A 27,482-nucleotide genomic window follows, 5' to 3' on the forward strand; every position below is an offset into this window, starting at 1 on the left:
AAGCAGCGCATTATAGTCTAAATCAAAGGTTTTACCCAGACGGACGGTAAAGTTTATTATTTCGTAAAACTCGTTTCAAATTAATAGTTCCATTAAAAAAAACCACCCTAGCCTACAAATTTCCCAACCATACGGTACGGGTTCTTATTTCAGAAAATCCACCCGATCTTATTTATCTCGAAAAGAACCGTTGAAGCTCAGATATTTCCCACCGAGGCAGCTAAGGTCATATTTCAGTCGAGATAATTTCAAATTAATGATTCTAGTTAAAAAAATCAACCCTATCCTAGATATTTCCCAAAAAAACGGTTAAGGATATTATTTCGAAAAACTAACCCTAAGCATATTTATCTCCAAAAGGGCAGTTAAAGCTCAAATATTTCCCAGAGAGCAGCTAAGATTACATTTTGGTAGAGTTAATTTCAAATTAATGGTTCCAGTAAAAAAATAAACCCTATCCTAGATATTTCCCAGATAAACGGTTAGGGTTTTTATTTCGAAACCCTAACACTAAGCAGAGATATCTCCAAAGAAGCAGTTAAGGCTCAGATTTTTCCAAGCAAGGCAAGTAAATTTAATATTTAAAAGCATTTATAAAAAACTAATATTTCTAGTGAAAAATTCAAGTAAAAAAATCAATATTTATCAAAAAAATAAGTAAGGGTTGCTATTAACAACAATCTGCCCTAACGTAAAGAGTTCCAGAAAAGACATTAAAGGCTATTATTTCCAGAAAAAAACCCTGGTATAAAAAAAAAGAAACTAACTCTAACCCTAAGCAAAACCCTAAACCCTACCCAACCGTTAACGACCCTAAACAACCCTAAGCACAAAACAACTCTAAACACTAAAAAACCTAAGCCTTACACAACCATAACTAACCCTAAGATATACCCTAACCGCAAAATACCTCTAACAACTGAAAAACCCTAAACCCTACCCAACCATAAGAAAACCTAGCCAACCCTGAGCGCGAAATCACTCTAAACCCTAAGCAAAACCTAAACCCTACACAACCGTAACTAACCCTAAGATATACCCTAACTGGAAAACACCTCTAAACACTGAAAGACCATCAGCCCTACAAAACCGTAAGGAAACCTAACCAACCCTAGGCGCGAAACAACTCTAAACTTAAAAAAACCTCAACCCTAAAAAACCGTAACTAACCCCAACATATACCCTAGCTAGAAAAGACCTCTAAACGCTAAAAAACCCTAAACCCTACCCAACCGTAAGCAAACCAAGCCAACCCTAGGCGCAAAAGAACTCTAAACCCTAAAAAACCTCAACCCTAAACAACCGTAACTAACCCTAAGATATACCCTAACAGGAAAAGACCTCTAAACGCTGAAAAACCCCAAACCCTACCAAACCGTAAGCAAACCTAGCCAACACTAGGCGCAAAAGAACTCTAAACCCTAAAAAACCTCAACCCTAAGCAACCGTAACTAACCCTAAGATATACCCTAACCGAAAAGACATCTAAACACAAAAAAACAGTAAACACTACCCAACCGTAATAAACCTTAGCCAAAAATTGGAGCAAAATAACTCTCAACCCCAAAAAACCTAAACCATACAGAATCGTAACTAACCCTAAGATATACCCTACCCGGAAAAGTCCTCTGAAAGCCAAAAAAACACTAAACACTACCCAACCGTAAGAAAACCTAGCCTATCCTGGAAGCAAAACAACTCTAAACACTCAGAAACCTGAACCCTACACAAACGTAACTAACCCTAAGATATACCCTAATTGCAAAAGGCCTCTAAACGCTCAAAAACCCTAAACCCTACCCAACAATAAGCAAACAAAGCAAACCCCAGGAACAAAAGAACTCTATACCCTAAAATTCCTAAACCCTACACAACAGTAACTAACCCTAACCCTAACCCTAACCCTAAACCCTAACCCTAACCCTAACCCTAACCCTAACCCTAACCCTAACCCTAAACCCTAACCCTAAACCCTAACCCTGACTTCCACACGCGATGGTTGAATTAAGCCGGAAAAAGCAAGGTGAGTGTTAGGGTTGCCTGAAAATTTCCTAAGCAAGGGTGCATTTCTTTCTGGAACCATTAATAGTTGGAAGGAATTTGCTTAAATAACAACCCTTACCGCCTGTCTCGGGGGTAAAACCTTGAATTTAGACTATAATGCACTGCTTTTCTTAACGAGGATCTATTTTCATTTCAATATGGAGGGCGAAATTTGGCAAAGTGCCCCAAAGAGAGATCTCGGATTGACAATTGGAAAAAAGAGGTTGAATTTGTCTGTTCAGAGTTTTGTCGGCAGTCTAATTGTTGTTCAATTCCTTTCTCTCAACTGCAAACCTTTTTAGTCAAATGAAGGTGAAAACAAAAGACCATTTTATCGCAATTGGTTGACAGGCTAGGTAAGGAAAGCTGCATTTATAGCGATCGTGGTGACTGGAGTTAAAGGAGACACTTTTGAATGTTCTCATCTTTGTGGGCACAGCGACCTGCTTCCCTTTTGTGGCGGTTATTAAAAATAACTTATTATAGCAGAGAACAAGCACACATTTTCTCAACCATCAACTCAATTTTATTTTAAATGTGTTGAATTCCAAAATGAACATGCTGGTCAAATTTCAAAATCGAGCTAAACTATCTGTCACCTTTGTCACAGAAAAAAATTAGTTTCCTCACAAAAACACGACCGCCTTAGCTTGAATATTATTATCAACAGCTTCTGAGGAACTTAAAAAAAAAAAATCTTGCAAACACAACATTTACGGAACACACTGGCCTGTGTTGAACTCTGAAATGAACATGCTGGTTGAATTTCAAAATCGAGTAAAACCATCTCACCGCTGTCACAGAAAAGACCAATTTCCTCAGAAAAACACCACTGCCCTAGCTTGAATATTTATCCACAGTTTGCGAGAGACTTTGAAATTGATCATCTTGTTTTAAAATTGACTGAAACCACCTCTCACCATTGCCACAAAAAAAAATTCATTTCTTCAGAACACACACTGGCCTGTGTTGAACTCTAAAATGAACATGCTGGTTGAATTTAAAAATTGAGTAAAACCATTGTCACAGAAAGAACTAATGTCCTCATAGCTCGAATATCTATCAACAGTTTGCGCGAGACGTTGACATTGATCATCTCCAACTCCAAAATGAACATCCAAGTGAAAAGCTTACAGTCTGACTAAAAATTTCTTTTACAGTTAGGTACCTCCTATTGGAAGACAGTCCTGTCGATCTCTTCTTCTTCGGTGGGATCTTCTGGCTGGAGAAACCACAGCCATCTGTTGTTACTGTCTGGTATGCACCTTCGACGTATATACATGAGTGCTGCGATCTGGCTATGGTGGTCGCTGTGATGGCCGATGGCACTGGCTATCTTGGACAAGTTGCACCATACGTCTCCCCAGCCTCTTTGTAAGAGAAGGTGTTGGAGACGTGGACGGAGCATGACCAGCATTCCAGCATTGGCAATATATCGCAGTCTGGTAGCACTACAACTCAGGATGTCCTCCAGGGCCTTGCAAAGCAGGATCCTCCTATCTTCAGGGATCTGTCCGCCGTTCAAACATTGTGCGATCAGGGGTGCAAATTCCAACATGGCAGCCAGCCGTTGGTTTCTTTTCAAGCCCAGCGCAGTGATTGTGGGTTGGTCCAGCTTGTTTACGAGCATGCAAATGGAGCAGGTTGGATTCTGACATTTGGTTCTCACGTCGGCCATATCTCCCCCCCCTTCCTGGCACAGGCAGTACGGGCAGCTCTGATCCTCTTCGTCCTGGGAGTCTCTCACGACCGGCTCTCCCAGGCAAGTGCAGTCGGCCCCAGTGGCTGTCCAGACATCGCGGACTCTCCGCCTCACTATTCTGGTACGTTCCTCTGTGTAGACCCTGAGGGCTGCAGCTCGTCTAGCCTGCTGTAAGGCTTGCGTGTCTGAAGATCTGGCCTGCTCTTCTGCCTAGGGAGAGAAAAAAAAAAGCAACAGGTGAGGTAGGTACCTCCACTAATAATAATAATAATAATAATAATAATAGTAATAATGATAATAATAATAATAATAATAATAATAATAATAAAGCATGCTTGGTGCAAGTAGTAAAAATTAAAAAATTTAAAATGGGGTGAAAATTTTTTAACTTACAATTGGTTCATTCTCAATTTCCCCCTGCCCCTCTAACAGGTCAAAATTAAATTTAGGTTAAAAGTTTTTGACAAAGATTGAGTCTCAATTTCCTCTGTCTCCTGGCCCCAACTATTCAGAATGGGCAATTTCAAGATCACTAATTTTCACACGTTCATTCTCAATTTCCCCCTGCCCCTCTAACAGGTCAAAATTAAATTTAGGTTAAAAGTTTTTGACAAAGATTGAGTCTCAATTTCCTCTGTCTCCTGGCCCCAACTATTCAGAATGGGCAATTTCAAGATCACTAATCCAATTCCCCATAAGGGCCATGAAAAGAAAAAAGGGGGAAAAAAAAACCTAGAAAATATAATCATCACAGTAATAATAAGAAGAAATCCAAAATCAGCCTAGGTAAGAAAAATTTGGACCCAACTTTAACTGTGACCTGTTATAAATACATCTCGAGGTGACTTGCTCTCAGAGGAAATAGGCTGCAAGTGAAAAATTGTGTATGCCACCGGCAAATGCCAATCTAATATTTTTGAAGTTAGCACCTATCAAATCATTTTGTCAGTCAATGTGCAGTTCTTTAATTTTTTAAATTTCAGTTCACCTGTGGTGGGTTGCAAGGTTGGTTTTCTTGCAGGAACTTTTGCAGCCTGTCCAAAGACTCCCTGTTGGGTATGCGTGTGGCTATGATTCCTGGCAGTGCTAGCAGACGCTGCTGGGGATCTTGTGGTGCTTCCTGCCGTGCTTCTTGGTCCCTTCTTGGTCTTTGCTCCTCAGCTACTGGCCCTTCTGCGGACACCTGGGATGCTCCGCTCCTGGCACGTCTGGGAGTCGCCTGCTTTCTTCGTCTGACCATGCCGGAGCTGCCGCTGGGTCTTCTTGTGGGTGTCGCTTCTGCAGCTGTGACTTGCAGTGCCTGTTATAAAAGGGTGAGATGTATCTAGTTGGTCATCTAAAACAAGGCCCTGCATGATGAAGAGGATCTTTAAATGCGTGTATTATGGTCATTTGGAGTAATGGGTTCTAAGCTCGTGTACTGACTGACTGACTGACTCGCTCATAATCACAGGAGAGACCCTACCTGAGTCGTTGTCTGCACAGACACGTAACACTGCAGCAGATTTTCTATGTGCCTGGTCACCGTTTCAGCATGCTCTGGGGTTCCTCGGGAGGGAAGGGGCTCCAGCTCCTCTTCAGCATCCCACCCGACGGAGAGTTCTGACTCATCCGAACTGCTGTCCTCCCCGTCGTCTGGAGCAGAGGCTATCACCAGATCCCAGTGGGAAGAGCTGGCCAGTCTGAGCCCCTTTGTCTGTTCGGCTTCCAGGGGCGTCATGGTCAGGAAGTCCACTCCAAATCGAACCATCATTTCCACCAGACGTGCCGGTTTGTCTTTCTTGCCCGCATATCTGATTGCTGTCATTCGCGCGAGCATCAGTTCTGTCACGGTGAGTCCCAGACCTCGTATCATTTCTTTTGACATGAAAGCAGCCACGTCACCTGCAAGAGAGTCCATGTCAATTGCATGTCCTGAGCACTAGCCCTTCACAAGAACAAATCACTTTGTACCAAAGGTAATCAGAGGAACTGCATTGAGAACACAAGATGTAATAAGTGAGGTGAGTTACCGAGGAATCCAAGAATAGTCTTCCAAAACTGTCCCAAGCTTGAATTTTCTTTGGTGCTAGCAGAGTTATCATTTTGACCTCACAATGGAATACTACTACTACTGTTTTTGTTTGTTTGTTTGTTTTTTTTTAAAGGAAAAAAAAATGGTTAAAAAAATGTTTTCAAGTTACCTGGAGACACGCTTCGAATTCCCTGGTTCGAAATGCGTGCTGCCACCGTGATATTGCCAGGCAAGATTCCTCTATGTGTGTCCGTGATGAGGCGACGAGGGAAACCATGTGTAAACTGCGCAGAGACATCGCTCCAGTGGGGGGCATTCAAGATCATGACGTTGCCAAAGAGGTCAAGGCGTACCAAATTCAAGTTGCGGTCGAATGCCTCGTTGCCACATCTCAGACTCCCATCCAAGGCTTCTCCCGTGGTTAGAAACATATCCTCCTTGGACAGTTCATTTCTTCTTTCTTGTGAGTGGTCTGACTCCTGCCGCTGTGTGCTGCACCATTCCTCTCTACTCTGTACATAGCGTGAACAATAATCTCTACATGTCTGCAGGTCTTCAAATACCACTTCTCCAGCTTGGTCCTCAGCAAAAAGCCCTGCGGGCAAACGCAAGCTGTCATACAGGAACAGATTGAAGTTGAACCGCATTCTATCTTCCAATGATACCGCCAGGCCAGACGGGAAATACGGTGCGACAAGGACCGGTGCCACATCCCTGCTTGTGGATGGCTGGTTGTCTAAGGCCACATGCAGCATTGGTGAGTCCTGGGGTTGTGTTTCGTCATCAATGAACGAGCTTGAAGGGCTACAAAAAAAGGGAAAAACAAGACATGAAAAAAATTAAAAAAACATGACAAGCCTTGCTCAAGAGCTACTTCTGTTTCCTTTTTTGAACGTGGGTGAATCCTTGTTTACATTTTTTGCCTCGTCATCATCATCATCTCGCCAAGAAATAAGATGAAATTTTTGAATGTGGAAAGAGCATATGAACCATTTCAGTTATCTCTGACAATCTGAGCCCCATCGATAGATAACAAACAGTTTCCCAGGAATTCTCTTTTCAAAACCCCAAAATTTACAGGGAATGCATGAGCTCGTTGATGTTTTGCCTGCAAGTGATTTTGCAGTTTTTTTTTTTTTACTTGTGGCCAATTTCTTTGTGATTGATTGCAAGGAGTCCAAACTTGCACTCTTTGGTATACAATCTCAAGTTCTCCAGTCGAGTACTACAAAAGTTGTAGAGTATTTTATTTTGCCCTGTTCCTTGCACAGCAGTTCTCACTTTTATGTGCTCCGTTCATCAGATACAGTGGACAAACCCAAGGCACATGTCAAGTGCAATCTGTTTCCTGGCTAAGTTTGAGCAATTTGGTTGGAATTTTGCAGTAGCCTGATGGCTAATCTGATGTAACACCGCCGAAACTATCTTTGGCCGAGTTGAAATTTAATTCGACAATATTGAGCACATGCTTTTTTGAGAACTACTGGGGCATGGATTATAATTATATTAACAAGGCTACAATAATAATAATAATAATAATAATAATAATAATAATAATAGTAGTAGTAATAATGATAATAACATTAAGAAGAATAACAATAATTCTGATGATGATCTTCAACCAGAGCAGTAGATGCCCTTCAAAATCTGCAGCCAGCTAAATTGGTTCCGGTGTTCAAGAAATATTGTGGCAAGATTAAAAAATACCAGTAACTGGGGAGAAAACACTTATGTACTATTATCCTTGTCAACTCCCAGGGGGAGGGGAGGGGTGTCTCTGCCCGAAAGGGGCGCCCCTTCCATGATTCGAGCATGTAAAAGGGCAGTGATGATCGTGTTTTCTTCTGAATTTTTGAAACCTTTGCCAGAAATAAAGGAATAGACCAACAGACATTCTCTGTGCCAATAAGTGACTCTGGGGGAGTAGATAGAATCTAATATGTGCCCACTAAGTCAAATTTAATATCATACCTTTCCTGGCTTGGATCTTCCTCGTCTCGAACGGGAACGGGATCAAGACGGGAACTGCAATGCGAAAGAGAGTCGTCGCTAAGTACACCAAGTAAAAATCAAGCGTGTATGTTTGTACAATGTATAGTACAAACGCAAAATGAAAACAAACATAGACAAAAACCAAGAAAGAAGAGGCAGAGACGACCGCAAATAGAACAGCTTCCAAATGAATACAATGAATGCAATGATTGCCTACTGGTCGTTTCACTGGGTGCGTTTCACCTCGGGGAACAACGACAAAAAAAAAAAAAAAACCAAACGAACAAGAAAACAGAACAGAGCACCATGTGTATTTTAGCGCGTTACCGACCTGCGACTTTCCGCAGCTTGTGTTTCTATAAACTCCCAACCCCTTGCTCTTTTGGAACGTTTCCTTCTGGGCGGCATGTTGAACGACCTTAACTGTGTGAGTTGATATGGGGAATGAGCTGAGGATCTCAGCTGGGACGTGTTTAAAAACAGGACCGGGAAGAGGGAGACGTGCCTAGGGTTCGTGGGTTTTTTCGACGAAGTCACGCAGATATTTAGGATCAAAGTTTAGGACCCTCGAGCGAATTCCAGCAAGCTAAAACAGAAAAGAGAGAAGCTACGAACACTCGAGGACGATTATTTGATGAGAAATTGAAAATCGACGATGTATTAGGTCAGGTGTCGTGACTTATTCACTTCAACAAACGAGGCGCTCGCCATTACTCGCGTTTCGTGCCTACATGACAACATGGCTGCAAGTTTCCAAATATGGCACCGGAAGTGGAGGTCTCTATTGTGTTCGCGCAGGTTCTGCGCGTACACAATGAATGATTGATAGCCCTGGCGACTTCCTGCCTTTCCAGGTACGTGACTTTTACACAGGACGTGACTCGAACTGAAAGCAATGTGTGCGAACTAGCGCGTCTTTCCCCTTGTACTTTGGTCAACGCGGGACGGCAAGGAGTTAATTCAATGAAAATCTCACCCCGTCGACTTCCAAAGAGAATGAATTTTGCGTGCGACTTATTTCCCGAAAGGAATGAATTCAGTGAAAATTTCACCCCGTCGACTTCCAAAGAGAATGAATTTTGCGTGCGACTTATTTCCCGAAAGGAATGAATTCAGTGAAAATTTCACCCCGTCGACTTCCAAAGAGAATGAATTTTGCGTGCGACTTATTTCCCGAAAGGAATGAATTCAGTGAAAATTTCACCCCGTCGACTTCCAAAGAGAATGAATTTTGCGTGCGACTTATTTCCCGAAAGGAATGAATTCAGTGAAAATTTCACCCCGTCGCCTTCCAAAGAGAATGAATTTTGCGTCCGAGTTATTTCCCGAAAGCATTTTTATCGTGAAAAGGAAAAAAAACACACACACACGCACATACAAAAAAAAACTGACTTTAAATTTGGACAAAACTAAATGCATGCTTATCGGTAGTAATAGGAAACGCGAAAGCAAAGTTGATTTGGCTGTCTCGATTTTAGATCATAGTATAAGTAATGTTCGCAGCTTTAAATACCTCGGCATACATATATCTTCGGATTTCACATGGACTGATCATGTCGAACACCTAACTGGGAAATTCAATCAGAGGCTTGGGCTTCTCGAGCGTATAAAGCATTTTATAAAGCAAAGCAGGGTGCGTCTACTTTTCTATAAAAGTCTTGTTATTCCTCTTTTTTGAATATGCTGATCTTGTACGGGGCGATAAACATAATATTACCCTTACGCCTAGCTTGCAAGTTTTGCAAAATAAGGCCGCTAAAGTTATTTTAAATAGACCATCGTACTCATCCTCCACTGAGGCATTAGCCGTTCTCAAGTGGCTGCCTCAAGAGAAAAGGCCATTTCAAAGAAGGTGTGTACACGTATACAAATGCATCGATGGCTTAATTAATCACGATGTAGACTTGATTAGACGAGACGTGATTCATAGGCATAATACACGTAACAAAGGCAATTTTAGATGACCACGTGTCAAAAGAAATTGGGGGAAGCAAAGAACACGATATCATGCCGTTTCCGATTTTAACTCCCTCGGTCAGACGATCAAAGACTCGAGGAATGTGAATAGTCTTCAACGTAATTTTTTTTAAGTTTTTAATATAGCTACTTGCGTTTAATTTTTACTTACACTTATTTTTAAATTTTGTGCATTTTTTGTATCTTTTGAATCCCTTTGCAACTTTAGAGCTTTGTTGTTTTTACTACATATATCTAGTTTTGAGGTCCTTTTTGAAAACCATATCTTTTCTGAAAAAGTTTCCTCAATGAAGACGATTATTATAACCGCAAACAAATATACGCTACTATTATTTGTGTCAGAGGTGGGGTGCGGCGCGACTCGTGTCGGCGTCACTTAGTGGTAAAGACACTGAGCAGATGGTTCGTTTTTATTGAACTGATTGTCGGTTAATTTGGTCGTTATTCAGAGTGATCGTAGATACGAACATAGTTGCAATGCTTGTCTGTTTGTTTACACTTGTATTGGTTTTGTAATCGGACCTTTCAGCGTCACCGCGCCCATATGCCAAAAGCGAGTTTGGCGTCCCTAACGGTCGCATTTTCGTCGATCGAAGCCCAGGGCACAGGCGGGACCGACAGGTGAGTTACCGGCTCTGTAACTGCGTTTTTCAGCATTGGGCGAAAGTATGCAAACTGGTCTTTCTTGTGGCATTTGTCGGAATTTTCAATGGATTCGAGATTTAAAGGCCAAAATTGTCTCGGATCGGACCTTTCAGCGTCACCGCGCCCATATGCCAAAAGCGAGTTTGGCGTCCCCAACGGTCGCATTTTCCTTTATCGAACCCCAGGGCACAGGTGGGACCGATAGGTGAGTTACCGGCTCTGTAACTGCGTTTTTCAGCATTGGGCGAAAGTATGCAAACTGATCTTTCTTGTGGCATTGGTCGGAATTTTCAATGGATTCGAGATTTAAAGGCCAAAATTGTCTCAGATGCGAGTGAACACCCAGCCAGCAAATTCTTGTCGTTTTGTTGTACCGAAACTTTTGTGCTTGAACGCCGTTTGTATCGTCTGTACCGTACCCAGTTTTTGTCTTTTTGTTGTTGTTGTTGTTTCTTTGTTGTTTTTTTTTTTTTTGGGATTGACCCTGCTTTACTCGCAAGACGAGACATTCGCGTCAACGGTCAACTTTGGTCTGGCTTGGTTAATGTTCAATCTCGACCCAAACACCAATATAGACAAACACCTCGTTAACCGCGTCTCGAAATCTCACGAATTCGATTTTTAGGTGGCCGTAAGCATCATTGATGGTAGTACCTAGACAACATCGCAAAGTTTTTTGGTTCTGTTTTAACTCGTGTTTATCTTATTTCATCTTATTTATTTTTTATTTTTTATTTTTTCTCTATTTTTTTTCTTTTGAAAGTGGAATTTGGTGAGCGTGTGACTGTTGCGGAATACTGAGACGATGAGCGATATCGAGGGGGGAGATGAAGATCAAAGCTACACTGACTGCTCGGTCGACGGCGACGACAGCCCCCGCTCTCCGAGCCCGTCGGCCGAATCTATGGATAGTTGTTCTCTCCACTCTAGCGACCACGAAGAATGTGATCCCGCCGGCGAGCCCACGCCCGCAGCAAGGCCAGAATCAGCGCCACCCGTTGCAATAAGCCTAGTATCTGACGACGAGGAGCGCGAAGAACACGGTGGTGGAGACGAAGCCCCAAAAGAGCCTCCCGTGGCCGCCCTCTCTCCCAAGAGGGCATCCCACGCGCCGCGTCCAACAGATCTCCCGCCCGCAAACCCGCAAAGCTCCAGGAAGAAGACTGCATCTCAACAGCCGCCACCCGTTGCAATAAGCGCAGTAGTATCCGACGATGACGGTGACGAGCAGCTTCAACCAGGTGATCGCGGAGAGGAAGCACCACGACAGCTTCCCGTAGCCGCCCTTTCTCCGAAGAGAAAGAGGGCGGCCTATCACGCACCGCGTCTCACAGATCTCCCGCCGAAGCTCAAGAGTTCCAGGGAGAAAACCGCACGTCACCACGGTCAACACGTGCTCGCGGCGACAAGGCCGCAACTAGCGCCGCCCGTCACGACCAGCACACCCCACGCTGACGATCGTGTGGAGGAAACCTTACCACAGCCTCCGAAGAGGGCGGCCACATCTCATCACGGTCAACCCATGCCCGCCGCACGGCTGGAAATACCGCCACCCGTCACAACGAGCACACCCGACCGTGAGCAGAAGCCAGGGCATGATCGTGCCGAGGAAACCCCCCCACAGCAGGTTCCCGTAGCCCCCCTTCCTCCCAAGAGGTCGGCCTACGCGCTGCGCCTCACAGATCTCCCACCAGATCTGCAATGGTTCATGCAGGAGACCAAGTCTTTTTTCACAAGGCCTCATGCGCTGGAGAGGCACGGACAGATGCTCGCCGCGAGCACGTTCGACAAAGCCTTGGAACGCATCCTGTGTGAGTATGGTGGCTCCGCATTTTACATTATTTGCTAGTTGCATCGCTCGTGGCATTTTCGGTGATCGAGCACACACAAAAAAAAGAGAAAAAGAGAAAGAAAGGCAAACCAGATAAGCAAACAGAGGAATGGAACGCGCTCCAATTTTCTGGTCCTCTTTTCATGTTTCTCGGCCATCTATCCTCAGGTTATCTTGGATACGTTCAGCGAATCCGGCCCGGAGAGTCGCCTTCAGTCCAAGACTTCCATCGCGGGGATCTTATCGAAGGATACCTAGACTATCTAAAGGTGGGTATCAAGGTTGTTTTAGAACGTTGCACTTCGAGCGAGGGTAACTTTAACTTTTCGTGGGTATTCTTTCTGGGAATGATGGGAGCCTGAAAGGAAATTGGATGTTTTTGCCAGTGAAAGCGCACAGTCAGCGCACAGACTTTGCTGCATGTTCGCGCACAAAGCGAATTTCACTTTCTCCGAAAATACGGGCTTATATGTAAAGGATAGGAATCCCCCCAAAACAACGACAACGACAGATGATTGTAGATTATCATTTGACCTGCTAAAAGACATTTACGACACGTTGCCATCTCATCTCTACATCAGGAGGAGAGGAACTTGAGTCCTGCGACCCTAAGCGTGCACGCGAGCAGTCTGCTATACCCACTGAAGTATTGCTATCGGGGATTGGGGCCCCAATTCGAAGGTATCCGCATTATCTCCCAGCTCAGAAGAACGGCCACTGTACTTCAGAAGCAGGGGGATCTGGAGAGGGCGACCGCAGTCGAAGATCTCAAAGCGCAAAGCAAGTGGCTGGATTGGTAAGTGTGCTAGTTAGTTAGTGTAAAACAAAACAGAAACAAAACAAAACTGAAACAAAACGTGTCTGTCTTTTAAACATCTTGGACGATCAATCAGGAAAACCGAGGTAGACATTTAAAAATAGTAAGAATCATGATTTGTGAACGCTTGTCCTCGAGGTCTACAGTTCCTGCCTGCCCGCCCGCCCGCCCGCCCGCCCGCCCGCCCGCCCGCCCTTTTGAGTAAACGACTGCATTCAGAGTTGAAATGCTTGAAAATAAATGCAAGAAGTACAGTTTCAATTGGTAGGAATGAATCGTTTCTAAAAATATTAAAGAAGACTGGTCCCCACTTTCTCTTAAGGGACCAAGTCCTCCTAGCCAGGGAAGCCCAGCGGTGCCGGTTTGAATTGGCCAAGGGCAGACAGCAACGCGCTCAGGAGGCCCGCGACCTGCTGCTTTTGTCACTGTACACCCACCTCCCGCCCAGCAGGGGCCTAGAAATCAGGACGCTGGAGTTGGTTTTGGAAAGCCAACTGGAAGAGCCGTTTCAGAAAGCGCACTATCGTGACAGAAACGTGGCCTTGATCAAGACAGATGGCGACGGCATCGTGCTACACCTCGGAAGGTTCAAAACCTGCAAGCAGAGCGGGCCTGAAACTATTCCCATACAGGTAATTCTTGTCACGACTGACACGAGCAGAGTACGGAAATTAACAAGAGTTCTGAGCACACTTTAATAACAGTCTCTCTCTCTCTCCCCCCGCAGGCAGACAGCCAACTCTGCAGGCTGTTCATACAGTTTGTATCAGAATTCAGAAAGGTGCTTAATCCGACGCTGTGCAGCAACTACCTGTTTCTGGTAAGTATAGGGTTCCCCGTCTTATAGCTAGCTAGCGCGGGCTAAAATTGTCCAACTCATGCCGTCGCCGGGTGAAGTAGCACTCACTTGAAACTAGCTAACTGGTTAGGAATCTTTGGGCCGAAGAGGACTCTTTGAAAACACTGGCCGTGGGTGGCAGTCACCAGATCATTTTGACTCTCACCTATTTCATTTCAGAATTCCAAGGGTGCACCGTACTCGAGCACGTCGTTCACAACACGTTTACAGAAAATGTTCGAACTCCTGACCGGAAGCAAGGTGGCCGTATGCGGACTAAGGTCATCTTTCGTAACCTGGGCATATTCCCAGAGGTAGGTCGACATGGCGTGAATTTTGGAATCTGTTGCTTTAAAACGCCGGCATAGCCACATCGCTGATAACCGTTTGATAGGTTTTTAAACGTTGTTGTTGTTCTCCCTCTGTCTATCTGCAGCGGATGCGACGATCAGATGAAAGACAGCCTTGCTGCTTGTCTCCGGCACTCCCGAGAGCAGGCCCAGACCACTTACGACCGACGCACGGCAAACCAGAGGAAGACCCCGGCATTAGATCTGGCCAGGCGCAAGGCCGAAGAGGAGCTTGTGGCCGGGCCCATGACTAGGTCTCTCCAGCTGTCAGAGCCGGAGATCGACGTGGGCGACTTTGTGGGACTCGTGGCCGAGGGCAGCACCCTACAGAAGCCTTCGATTTTCCTGGGGCGTGTTCAAGCCTTCCTGCCGGAAGGCCAAGCCCTCCTTCTATGGTACAGGCACACCGGAGGTTCTAACTATGCCCCAGACTTGGACGGTGAGCAGTGGGTGGAGTCGAGAGAGTCCCTAGTCGCTGTGAAGGTGGCTGCTGCCAAAGGCAGTCCCTACGCCATGCGACTGCTGACCAGCGTGCGCGAGATACACAAGGCAGTCATGGGCGGGGAGCGGGCATCCTGACCTCAAGGCCGACGGGAAAAGCAAAAGGAAAAAAGAAAAAAAAACCGAACGAGAACTCTAAGAAGAAGATCCGTTTTCTTCGCTATTGTTGTTGTTGTTGGACTTTTGGAAGCCAGAGAGAGTTTTTTTCAGCTGTTAAATAAATAATAAAAAGTGTGTGAATTTGAAAGGTCTCGCGTCAGTCATTCAGTCATTCAGTCAGTCAGTCAGTCAGTCAACTGTTGGTTGTTGTTCGGGGAGCGAGAACGAACCACGATCACCGAGAGAAATCGCAAAGCAATGTGTGCGAACTAGCGCCTCTTTCCCCTTGTACTTTGGTCAACGCGGGACGGCAAGGAATGAATTCAGTGAAAATTTCACCCCGTCGACTTCCAAAGAGAATGAATTTTGCGTGCGACTTATTTCCCGAAAGGAATGAATTCAGTGAAAATTTCACCCCGTCGACTTCCAAAGAGACTGAATTTTGCGTGCGACTTATTTCCCGAAAGGAATGAATTCAGTGAAAATTTCACCCCGTCGACTTCCAAAGAGAATGAATTTTGCGTGCGACTTATTTCCCGAAAGGAATGAATTCAGTGAAAATTTCACCCCGTCGACTTCCAAAGAGAATGAATTTTGCGTGCGACTTATTTCCCGAAAGGAATGAATTCAGTGAAAATTTCACCCCGTCGACTTCCAAAGAGAATGAATTTTGCGTGCGACTTATTTCCCGAAAGGAATGAATTCAGTGAAAATTTCACCCCGTCGACTTCCAAAGAGAATGAATTTTGCGTGCGACTTATTTCCCGAAAGGAATGAATTCAGTGAAAATTTCACCCCGTCGACTTCCAAAGAGAATGAATTTTTCGTGCGACTTATTTCCCGAAAGGAATGAATTCAGTGAAAATTTCACCCCGTCGACTTCCAAAGAGAATGAATTTTGCGTGCGACTTATTTCCCGAAAGCATTTTTATCGTGAAAAGGAAAAAAACACAGCCATCGATAACGCGCGATCTCCCAAGGTCTTCTTCGTTCTTAGCTGAGGTCTTTCTAACAATATACCATTATTGTTATGTCCCCCCTCCCGAAGGCGCGCGCGCACGCGCATTAGGTGACTCGAGTAGGTGGCCCTGTGAGCCAGAGAGAAATGCCTCTTCGTCTCGCCTCCGTGAAATCAGAGGCAGTGGGAATATGGCATCACAAACCTTCCAACGATGTATGCTCCACGACTGAGTCACAGAGACTCCTAGGCGAAGTTGCGATGTTGCTGTGTTCAAGGTAAGCCTGTGCAAAGAATGATTCGTCGGGCGAGGGCACTCATTTGGAGACTCTCTAGTGCTGTATATATTATTTGAATCGGGTTCACTCCCACAACGTAACGAAGGCTTTTCGACTGCGGGCGAATCGATTTCAACCTTCTTCTCTTTGCGCAATATTCGTTCGTTCGTTCGTTCGTTCGTTTGGAAGATTTCGCACCTCGTCTGCGAGGCCGCTTCGATTTCGATTCGATTCGTGGCGCACACGACGCCGGCCACATGTGGACGAACGCGCGAGTGCAAAAAAACCAGCAATCGATCGACTCTGAGAACGAAGCAACTCGCAAGAGAATCGAAAGCTTTTTCCGTCCGTAGATTTTTCTCTCTCTCTCTCTCTCTCTCTCTCTCTCTCTCTCTTCAAAAACAAGGCTTTCAGCCGCAGGGGACGAGCGTCCTGCTGACTCGAGCGACGAGTGAGTGTTTGTTTGCCTTGTTTATTTTGCTTGTACACGTCCGAGTTGTCAGATGTCCTCGCTCGGCTAAGAATAGTCGGATTTGCTTGTTCTCTTTTTTCGATTTTTGGTTTGAAATTCGTCTGGTCGTGTCTTGTTTTGTTGTGGTTTTTTTCTTGCGGGCCAGGCTGAATATTCTCATTTCCTGTGCCCATTTTCGTGCTGAAAATATTCTCGCGTTATTGTTAAATCGCCCGCCGTTTGGAACATCGTAGAGGGCTTAATTTTCTTTTCTTAATTTTCTGTAGATTTTGTCCCACGATACATTGTAATGTAAGCTTCTTTCTTTTTTTCTTTTTTTTTTTTTTTCACCCGAAGTACGGGAAACAACTTTCTATGTGGTTGGGATTTTCGAGTTACAATCTGCCATGCCATATATTCTAACTGCTAATAAGTCAAATGCTCTTACTGTAAATGAATGGAACATCGACACGGCATCCAATAAGAGACCTTTTTTGTCATGAAAAAAAATGCAAGATCGCAATAACAGTTCAGAAACAATAATTATTTCCGTTCTGGTTGCTGAATAAAGTCATGCCGATGCCACTCTGCTCTTATTTGCCATGTTTGTTTTTGTTTGTACACGTCCGAGTTGTCAGATGTCCTCGCTCGGGTAAGAATAGTCGGATTTGCTTGTTCTCTTTTTTCGATTTTTGGTTTGAAATTCGTCTGGTCGTGTCTTGTTTTGTTGTGGTTTTTTTCTTGCGGGCCAGGCTGAATATTCTCATTTCCTGTGCCCATTTTCGTGCTGAAAGTATTCTCGCGTTATTCTTAAATCGCCCGCCGTTTGGAACATGGTAGAGTGCTTGATTTTCTTTTCTTAATTTCCTGTAGATTTTGTCCCACGATACATTGTAATGTAAGCTTCTTTCTTTCTTTCTTTCTTTCTTTCTTTTTTTTTTTTTTTTTTTTCACCCGAAGTATGGGAAACAACTTTCAGGTGGTTGGGATTTTCGAGTTACAATCTGCCATGCCATATATTCTAACTGCTAATAAGTCAAATGCTCTTACTATAAATGAATGGAACATTGACACGGCATCCGATAAGAGACCTTTTTTGTCCTGAAAAAAAAAGCAAGATCACGGTAACAGTCCAGAAACAATAATTATTTCCGTTCTGGTTGCTGAATAAAGTCATGCCGATGCCACTCTGCTCTTATTTGCCATGTTTGTTTTTGTTTGTACACGTCCAAGTTGTCAGATGTCCTCGCTCGGGAAGAATTCAATTCAACATGGCTCTCCATGGAGATTCGATTGCTTTTCCAGCCCTGCTGCTCGAGCACTTCTTGACTTGAGGATTCCTGATAAGTGCTGACCTGAAAATTTACATTTCTTTCCAGATCTCGTTTGGTGTCCATGCCAACTACATGTGGAATGGACACGGAAAGGTTACTCAGAGGGCAAATTGGAGCTGATGGCTTCACGTCTGCGGCACCTGTTGAAGGAGAACGCAAAACTGTGACAGTGTTTAAAGCAGGCCCATCCTTGGGTCTTCACATAAAAATGATGGTTCGGGTTATGCACTCATCAAAGGTGTCGATCCAGGAAGCATTGCGCACAAAGCTCCTGGGATCTGCATCGGGGATCGTATAGAAGCCATAAACGGCACAACTGTTGTTGGTACCGGGCACCGTGATGTAGCTGCTATGATAGGAGGGCTTCCGGTCGGAGAGATGATCGTCTTTCGGTTGATCGAGCCTGAGAGCAGCTCAGCTCCGGTAAGTCAGCTATTATGATAGAGTTACGATCTGCCATGCCATACATTCTAACTGCTAATAAGTCAAATGCTCTTACTGTAAGTGAATGGAACATTGACACGGCATCCAAAGGGACCTCTTTTGTCGTGAAAAAATACAAGATCGATCGTGGTAACAGTTCAGAAACAATTTCCGTTCTGGTTGCTGAATAAAGTCCTGCCGATGGTGTTCGAAGCCTTTGCAGACCATTTAACTTTCTCGCCGTAGTGAGAAGTAATGTGGCTCTCCGATCCTCTTTTTTTCCCCTCAGCCCAGACGCCGGCAGTTACTGAAGAGTAAGACAGTCTCCAATCCAAGTGATTTTTGCTATGGCCGTTGATAGATGAAGAATTTGCAGATTTCCAGTTCCCAGTTGATTTTATATTTGACATTTGGGGTGCAGTGTGGGATGGTAGAAGTGGAAGGTTGAAATTGTTATCAGTTTGAAAACATGTTACTTACTCCTTGATCAAAGTCCAAAGTGTTTTGTTTCACCGACACAGGTTGTCTGAATGTCGTCTGAATGAGCATGAAAAAAAATGCAAGTGCAATGAACCTTTTTTTTTTTTTGGGTTTGGCCACCTTGTTGAAATCTCTCGATTCTTTCTTTACGAGTGAGTATAGATTGGTTTGGCCACCTTGTTGAAATTTGTTCAATTCTTTACAAGTGTAGATTGAAGAGGCTAGCTCGCTAGCCTGCTAGCTAGCTAGTTAGCTAGCTGCATGGGCTGCTAACTAGATGCAGAAATCTGGCAAGGTTCTTCCTTGGCCAATTCTGAGGCTTTAACCCTTTTTTAACTCCCAATTATTAGTGATTCACATGTAACTTCTCCCTGTAATGAATATCTAAACACTGTCTGGCAAACGGGTCCCGAGAATACTCAAACTCGTACTCGAGGAGAAGTTGTTATCTGGATCTAACACCAAATTCTTGTCACTCATTTACAATTATCATGTGGCAGCCAACATGTGTGGCAGCCCATCAGATCTTGGGAGTCAAAGGCTGGTTAAAGCAAGAGATTTTAAGACCTTTTGTAAGAACGTCCTCAGAGTGTTGTGTTGGAACCAGTTTGGAAGTTACACTTTATGTGTTGTTTTTTTCCTTCGTTAGACGATTGCAACACTCTCGTGTCAGTTCATCTCACTCGAAGCGCAATTTTCTTTTTTCTGTTTTTGTTTTTGTTTTTTTTAACCCTTTAACTCCAACACAGTGAGTGACCAACACAGAATTTCTCCTTACATCATCCCTACAATATCAACCAGCTAGGTGATACTGATGAGAAGAAAGAAAAATATGAATTTGTGGATGATTTAGTGGATCTGATACCAAATTCTCTGAACCAACACGATGAGAATTGTGTGGTTGGCGGTAAAAAGAATTACACATTTGGTCTGGGAGTTAAAGGGTTAATTCATGGTTAATTCATAACGCCTCAGTGGATGAAAATCCAGAGTGTTTGTTTCACCGACACAGGTTTAAGTTGTCTGAATGAGCATGGAAAAAATGCAAGTGCAATGAACCTCTTTTTGTTGGGTTTGGCCACCTTCTTGAAAGTTCTCGATTCTTTACAAGCGTAGATTGAAGAGGCTAGCTAGCTGCCAACTAGACGTAGAAATCTGGCAAGGTTCTTCCTTGGCCAATTCTGAGGCTTTAACCCTTTTTTAACTCCCAATTATTAGTGATTCACATGTAACCTCTCCCTGTAACCAATATCTAAACATTGTCTGGCAAACGGGTGGTGAGAATACTCAAACTTATACTCCAGTAGAAGTTGTTACCTCCATCCAACGCCAAATTCTTGTCACGTATCTGCAATTATTATTATTATGTGGCAGCCAATCAGATCTTGGGAGTCAAAGGCTGGTTAAAGCAAGAGATTTTAAGACCTTTTGTAAGAATGTCCTCAGAGTTTTGTGTGGGAACTAGTTGCTTAGGGTTGACACTTGATGTGTTGGTTTTTTGGCTTGCTTAGGGTTAGACAATGCAATGCAACTTTTTTATTGAACCCTTTAACTCCAACACAGTGAGTGACCAACACAGAATTTCTCCTTACATTATCCATACAATATCGACCGGCTAGGTGATACTGATGAGAAGAGAGAAAAATATGAATTTGTGGATAATTAGTGGATCTAATACTAAATTGTGCGAGCTCACATCATAAGAAAGAATTACAAATTTGATCTGGGAGTTAAAGGGTTCATTCATGGTTCATTCATATCTGTTTGTTAAATAGATTCGTCCAATAAATGAGGTATGGTGTAAATACCTCGTAGATATTGTACTGATGTCTGTCTTTATTTTCACACAACTTTTTTAAATTGGTGAGAAACAACTTTCATCTACCTACTGATTCATCGGATGATCTGCATTAGGGTTACTCACTCTCGCTCTCTCTCTCTCTCTCTCTCTCTCTCTCTCTCTCACGCACGGTGGCATCCAAAAAAAGAAAGAAAGACCCACCCAAGAGGTCTCCAACCTCAAAAATCTGGGCCTGTCGATAACTGCTTCTCATTCTGATAAACTAGTTTCACTCACTTGAAGAAGGATACCATATTTTCATTATCATATCAATTTGATGCATGTGCTGTGCTGTGCTGTGCTGTGCTCAAAACTTTCATCCCACTGAAATTTTATGGACAATACCAATCCCTTCTCCAAAGGAGAACAACTACATTTCAAGTTTCTATCCACTACTCTGTTTACGTGTCGGTCCAACATTCATACCACTGAATGACAGCTTCAAGAAAATTTCCACATCCAATAATTTTGCTTAGGGTTAGCCTACCTTGTTGGTATACAAATTAGAACAGGTTTGTAATGATGATGCCCAAAACAGCCATCTGTGGTAAGAGGGCAGGCTTTCCTTTCTTCATTTCAAGAATTACTGGCCAGGGGTTAAATGTATTAAATGCGATCTGAATAATAAAAATAATGATATGACATGTTTCAAATGAAATGTCAATGCAAATTTTTGATCCCTGGTTTTCTTTCCTTCATTAAAAGGAGGCTGTAAATTAAATGTCAATGTTAATTTTCCTGCTTTCCTACCTGTAGGGAAAACAAGGAACCGAGTGAAGTACAAATGGAATCCTTCCCTGCCTGGGAAAAAAAGGTGAGTCCATTCATAAAATCAAATCAGCCAGCATAATAATTATTGATCACTCGCTCCAATAGTTTTAAAAACAATCCTTCCAAGAGGTATATATATATCAAGGTAACCACTTGTGCCTGATATGTCTGATGATTCTCACTACCTGTTTGCTGAATAATGTATGGATATTATAGGGACAGGTTACACACAGGTTACATCATTCCATCGCCTCTCTCTCTCTCTCTCTCTCTCTCTCTCTCTCTCTCTCTCTCTCTCTCTACCTCTTCTCTCCACTGCCTATTGGCATTTTTGGCAGAAACTTCATATTTTTAGCAATCTCATTTAGTAATAGTAGAAATGATAATACAATATCCAATATCCAATATACAATATACAATATTCAATATGCAATATCAAGCAGACAAGTGATGAGATCAAAGAAAAATAGAATAGAAGGGAACTTAAGTTGATCCAATAGCAAATTCTCCAAGCCAACATCACCAGAACTGTATGGCTGACAGTAAGGAGAATTACTATCCAGATCTTGGGAGGGAGTAAAAGGCATCATTAAAAGGAGGCTGTAAATTCAATGTCAATGTTAATTTTTTCTGCTTTCCTTCCTGTAGGCAAACCAAGGAACAACTGAAGTACAAATTGAATCCTTCCCTGGGAAAAAAAGGTGAGTCCATTCATAAAATCAAATCAGCCAGGGTATTAATTATTGATCACTCGCTCCAATAGTTTTAAAAACAATCCTTCCAAGAGGGATATCTATCAAGGTAACCACTTGTGCCTGATATGTCTGATGATTCTCACTACCTGTTTGCTGAATAATGTATGGATATTATAGGGACAGGTTACATCTAGTGTCAAACACTAACGGGAGTTCAAGGGTTAACCCTTTAGCTCCCAGATCAAATTTGCACCTCTCCTCACTGTCAACCATACAATCCTTCTGATGGTAGTTACTTGGTAGAATTTAGTATGGCATCAACCAATGGTCCCCAAATTGAGATGATGTTCCGGATTCTCATCACTCCTCCTGTTGATACTGTCAGTATTGATATCACTTGTTGGTATACAAATTAGAACAGTTTTGTAATGATGACCTGTGGTAAGAGGGCAGGCTTTCCTTTCTTCATTTCAAGAATTACTGGCCAGGGGTTAAAATGCATCAAATGCAATCTCAATAATAATAATAATAATAATGATGATATTACATGTTTCAAATCAAATTTTTTGTCAATGCCAATTTTTGATCCCTGCTTTTCTTTCCTCTAGGCCAAGCAAGGACCAAGTCCTGCACATCCACCTAGTGACTCAGGTATGAATAACAATCAATTGTTCCCAAAGTGCCCCACTGAAAACAGACCATTGAAAAAAAAACATCATTCTACTACCTGCTGGTCTGGTCTATGTCCCTCCTTGACCTCTGCACAAACAGTGCCCTGCCTTTCCCCTGGCTAGCCACGCTGCTCGCTTTGCGACGCGCGCCAGCGCTTGTGGGGCCTGTGGCTCCGGCCTCAACAGTTTGCCGTCACCAACCGGCCGGCGGTTTAGGACCGACAGCCCCTCAAAGTTTCACCTCTGCAGCTACAACTTGTGAGCATTTCTTCCACTGTCCTGCACTGATCATTCCATCGCCTCTCTCTCTCTCTCTCTCGCTCTCTCTCTCTCTCTCTCTCTCTCTCTCTCTCTCTCTCTCTCTCTCTCTCTCTCTCTCTCTCTCTCTCTCTCTCTCTCTCTCTCTCTCTCTCTACCTCTTCTCTCCACTGCCTATTGGCATTGTCGGCAGAGATTTCATGTTTTTAGCAATCTCATTTAATAATAGTAGAAATGATACTACAATATCCAATATCCAATATCCAATATCCAATATACAATATACAATATACAATATACAATATGCAATATAAAGCAGACAAGTGATGAGATCAAAGAAAAATAGAATTGAAGGGAACTTAAGTTGATCCAATAGCAAATTCTCCAAGCCAACATCACCGGAACTGTATGGCTGACAGTAAGGAGAATTACTATCCAGATCTTGGGAGGGAGTAAAAGGCATCATTAAAAGGAGGCTGTAAATTCAATGTCAATGTTAATTTTTTCTGCTTTCCTTCCTGTAGGCAAAACAAGGAACCGAGTGAAGTACAAATTGAATCCTTCCCTGGGAAAAAAAAGGTGAGTCCATTCATTAAATCAAATCAGCCAGCATAATAATTATTGATCACTCACTCCAATAGTTTTAAAAACAATCCTTCCAAGAGGTATATCTATCAAGGTAACCACTTGTGCCTGATATGTCTGATGATTCTCACTACCTGTTTGCTGAATAATGTATGGATATTATAGGGACAGGTTACATCTAGTGTCAAACACTAACAGGAGTTCAAGGGTTAACCCTTTAGCTCCCAGATCAAATTTGCACCTCTCCTCACTGTCAACCATACAATCCTTCTGATGGTAGTTACTTGGTAGAATTTAGTATGGCATCAACCAATGGTCCCCAAATTGAGATGATGTTCCGGATTCTCATCACTCCTCCTGTTGATACTGTCAGTATTGATATCACTTGTTGGTATACAAATTAGAACAGTTTTGTAATGATGACCTGTGGTAAGAGGGCAGGCTTTCCTTTCTTCATTTCAAGAATTACTGGCCAGGGGTTAAAATGCATCAAATGCAATCTCAATAATAATAATAATAATGATGATATTACATGTTTCAAATCAAATTTTTTGTCAATGCCAATTTTTGATCCCTGCTTTTCTTTCCTCTAGGCCAAGCAAGGACCAAGTCCTGCACATCCACCTAGTGACTCAGGTATGAATAACAATCAATTGTTCCCAAAGTGCCCCACTGAAAACAGACCATTGAAAAAAAAACATCATTCTACTACCTGCTGGTCTGGTCTATGTCCCTCCTTGACATCTGCACAAACAGTGCCCTGCCTTACCCCTGGCTAGCCACGCTGCTTGCTTTGCGACGCGCGCCAGCGCTTGTGGGGCCTGTGGCTCCGGCCTCAACAGTTTGCCGTCACCAACCGGCCGGCGGTTTAGGACCGACAGCCCCTCAAAGTTTCACCTCTGCAGCTACAACTTGTGAGCATTTCTTCCACTGTCCTGCACTGATCATTCCATCGCCTCTCTCTCTCTCTCTCTCTCTCTCTCTCTCTCTACCTCTTCTCTCCACTGCCTATTGGCATTGTTGGCAGAAATTTCATGTTTTTAGCAATCTCGTTTAATAATAGTAGAAATGATAATACAATATCCAATATCCAATATCCAATATACAATATACAATATTCAATATGCAATATCAAGCAGACAAGTGATGAGATCAAAGAAAAATAGAATAGAAGGGAACTTAAGTTGATCCAATAGCAAATTCTCCAAGCCAACATCACCGGAACTGTATGGCTGACAGTAAGGAGAATTACTATCCAGATCTTGGGAGGGAGTAAAAGGCATCATTAAAAGGAGGCTGTAAATTCAATGTCAATGTTAATTTTTTCTGCTTTCCTTCCTGTAGGCAAACCAAGGAACCGAGTGAAGTACAAATTGAATCCTTCCCTGGGAAAAAAAAGGTGAGTCCACTCATTAAATCAAATCAGCCAGCATAATAATTATTGATCACTCACTCCAATAGTTTTAAAAACAATCCTTCCAAGAGGGATATCTATCAAGGTAACCACTTGTGCCTGATATGTCTGATGATTCTCACTACCTGTTTGCTGAATAATGTATGGATATTATAGGGACAGGTTACATCTAGTGTCAAACACTAACAGGAGTTCAAGGGTTAACCCTTTAGCTCCCAGATCAAATTTGCACCTCTCCTCACTGTCAACCATACAATCCTTCTGATGGTAGTTACTTGGTAGAATTTAGTATGGCATCAACCAATGGTCCCCAAATTGAGATGATGTTCCGGATTCTCATCACTCCTCCTGTTGATACTGTCAGTATTGATATCACTTGTTGGTATACAAATTAGAACAGTTTTGTAATGATGACCTGTGGTAAGAGGGCAGGCTTTCCTTTCTTCGTTTCAAGAATTACTGGCCAGGGGTTAAAATGCATCAAATGCAATCTCAATAATAATAATAATGATGATATTACATGTTTCAAATCAAATTTTTTGTCAATGCCAATTTTTGATCCCTGCTTTTCTTTCCTCTAGGCCAAGCAAGGACCAAGTCCTGCACATCCACCTAGTGACTCAGGTATGAATAACAATCAATTGTTCCCAAAGTGCCCCACTGAAAACAGACCATTGAAAAAAAAACATCATTCTACTACCTGCTGGTCTGGTCTATGTCCCTCCTTGACCTCTGCACAAACAGTGCCCTGCCTTTCCCCTGGCTAGCCACGCTGCTCGCTTTGCGACGCGCGCCAGCGCTTGTGGGGCCTGTGGCTCCGGCCTCAACAGTTTGCCGTCACCAACCGGCCGGCGGTTTAGGACCGACAGCCCCTCAAAGTTTCACCTCTGCAGCTACAACTTGTGAGCATTTCTTCCACTGTCCTGCACTGATCATTCCATCGCCTCTCTCTCTCTCTCTCTCTCTCTCTCTCTCTCTCTCTCTCTCTCTCTCTCTCTCTCTCTCTCTCTACCTCTTCTCTCCACTGCCTATTGGCATTGTTGGCAGAAATTTCATGTTTTTAGCAATCTCATTTAATAATAGTAGAAATGATAAAACAATATCCAATATCCAATATACAATATACAATATTCAATATGCAATATCAAGCAGACAAGTGATGAGATCAAAGAAAAATAGAATTGAAGGGAACTTAAGTTGATCCAATAGCAAATTCTCCAAACCAACATCACCGGAACTGTATGGCTGACAGTAAGGAGAATTACTATCCAGATCTTGGGAGGGAGTAAAAGGCTTCATTAAAAGGAGGCTGTAAATTGAATGTCAATGTTAATTTTTTCTGCTTTCCTTCCTGTAGGGAAACCAAGGACCAACTGAAGTACAAATTGAATCCTTCCCTGGGAAAAAAAGGTGAGTCCATTCATAAAATCAAATCAGCCAGCGTATTAATTATTGATCACTCGCTCCAATAGTTTTAAAAACAATCCTTCCAAGAGGGATATCTATCAAGGTAACCACTTGTGCCTGATATGTCTGATGATTCTCACTACCTGTTTGCTGAATAATGTATGGATATTATAGGGACAGGTTACATCTAGTGTCAAACACTAACAGGAGTTCAAGGGTTAACCCTTTAGCTCCCAGATCAAATTAGCACCTCTCCTCACTGTCAACCATACAATCCTTATGCTGGTAGTTACTTGGTAGAATTTAGTATGGCATCAACCAATGGTCCCCAAATTGAGATGATGTTCTGGATTCTCAGCACTCATCCTGTTGATACTGTCATTCTGTCCAGGTCACTTGCGGTAGTCAAAGGGTTATTAACAGCTGTCACATCGCCTCGCCTGCAGGTAAATATGGTCAATGACATTACTAGATTTCTGGATTATACCATCCATTTACCCGTCTACGTAACATTTCCCCCACTGAACAAACAAGAGCCTGTCGTTCGCCTGACAGGCCATGATCACCATTGCGCTACGCGCGCAGGCTTTCTGGGTGCCTGGGGCTACCACCTCAACAGTCTGCCGCAAGCCTGCGACCAGCGCTATGGAAATGACAGCCACCAGAAACTTTTAACTCCATCCATCATTATCACATCAACCCTTGACATTAATTCATTCCTCCTTTGCAGCTGAATTTCATTCAAACACTTTGGATTAGTTATTATTGCTTCAAAAAGTGCAGGAATTCAGTGTGAAGCTAGCTTGGGTTTTAAGGAATTTTCATACTTTTTGCTCTGCAATTTGATGTTTTTATCAGCGTCAACAGATGAGCAAAATTCTCTCTTTTCTTCAGTTGCAGCAGGTAACATGCAAGGGCAGGAACGGTGCTGGTGTGATGTAGCTATCAAGTGCATCCATCAAGGTTGAATGTGTGCAGTCAGTGATCACTGGAGATTTTTTCCCCTTCGAAACAATACTGCCTAACCAAATGGAGTAGACAAGAAAAGTTTTGATACATTTATTGGTATTGTTGTTGAAAATAAAGACTGATGCCAAAATTTAGATTC

At 43.1% G+C, this 27,482-nt stretch overlaps 3 protein-coding genes, 1 long non-coding RNA gene and 1 pseudogene across 4 annotated transcripts; 4 read left to right on the forward strand and 1 right to left on the reverse strand.

Moving 5' to 3' along the window:
- Positions 1-2,591: 2,591 nt before the first annotated feature.
- Positions 2,592-5,900, reverse strand: LOC136282269 (uncharacterized). The gene is made up of 3 exons (XM_066169655.1): positions 5,211-5,900; positions 4,734-5,045; positions 2,592-3,955 (listed from the first exon to the last, which is right to left on the reverse strand). The coding sequence occupies exons 1-3, from the start codon at positions 5,643-5,645 to the stop codon at positions 3,215-3,217; spliced, it is 1,488 nt and encodes a 495-aa protein (XP_066025752.1). The 5' UTR covers positions 5,646-5,900; the 3' UTR covers positions 2,592-3,214.
- Positions 5,901-9,168: 3,268 nt separating this feature from the next.
- Positions 9,169-11,031, forward strand: LOC136282644 (uncharacterized; annotated as a pseudogene).
- A 147-nt stretch (positions 11,032-11,178) lies between these two features.
- On the forward strand, positions 11,179-14,788 carry LOC131775925 (uncharacterized). The gene is made up of 7 exons (XM_059092047.1): positions 11,179-12,184; positions 12,373-12,473; positions 12,786-13,000; positions 13,344-13,653; positions 13,749-13,841; positions 14,040-14,173; positions 14,296-14,788. The coding sequence occupies exons 1-7, from the start codon at positions 11,179-11,181 to the stop codon at positions 14,786-14,788; spliced, it is 2,352 nt and encodes a 783-aa protein (XP_058948030.1).
- A 1,107-nt stretch (positions 14,789-15,895) lies between these two features.
- Positions 15,896-20,652, forward strand: LOC136282711 (uncharacterized). Its single transcript, XR_010718382.1, has 3 exons — positions 15,896-16,045; positions 17,876-18,253; positions 18,543-20,652. It is a non-coding gene; the product is annotated as an uncharacterized lncRNA (long non-coding RNA).
- Positions 20,653-21,095: 443 nt separating this feature from the next.
- On the forward strand, positions 21,096-27,479 carry LOC131775905 (uncharacterized). The gene is made up of 11 exons (XM_066170321.1): positions 21,096-21,120; positions 21,330-21,387; positions 21,993-22,077; positions 22,648-22,772; positions 23,493-23,547; positions 24,147-24,189; positions 24,898-24,952; positions 25,549-25,591; positions 26,325-26,377; positions 26,766-26,820; positions 27,269-27,479. The coding sequence occupies exons 1-11, from the start codon at positions 21,096-21,098 to the stop codon at positions 27,314-27,316; spliced, it is 645 nt and encodes a 214-aa protein (XP_066026418.1). The 3' UTR covers positions 27,317-27,479.
- The last annotated feature ends 3 nt before the right edge of the window (positions 27,480-27,482 follow it).

Source organism: Pocillopora verrucosa, chromosome 7 (assembly GCF_036669915.1).
Source record: "Pocillopora verrucosa isolate sample1 chromosome 7, ASM3666991v2, whole genome shotgun sequence".
Lineage (NCBI taxonomy): Eukaryota > Metazoa > Cnidaria > Anthozoa > Scleractinia > Pocilloporidae > Pocillopora > Pocillopora verrucosa.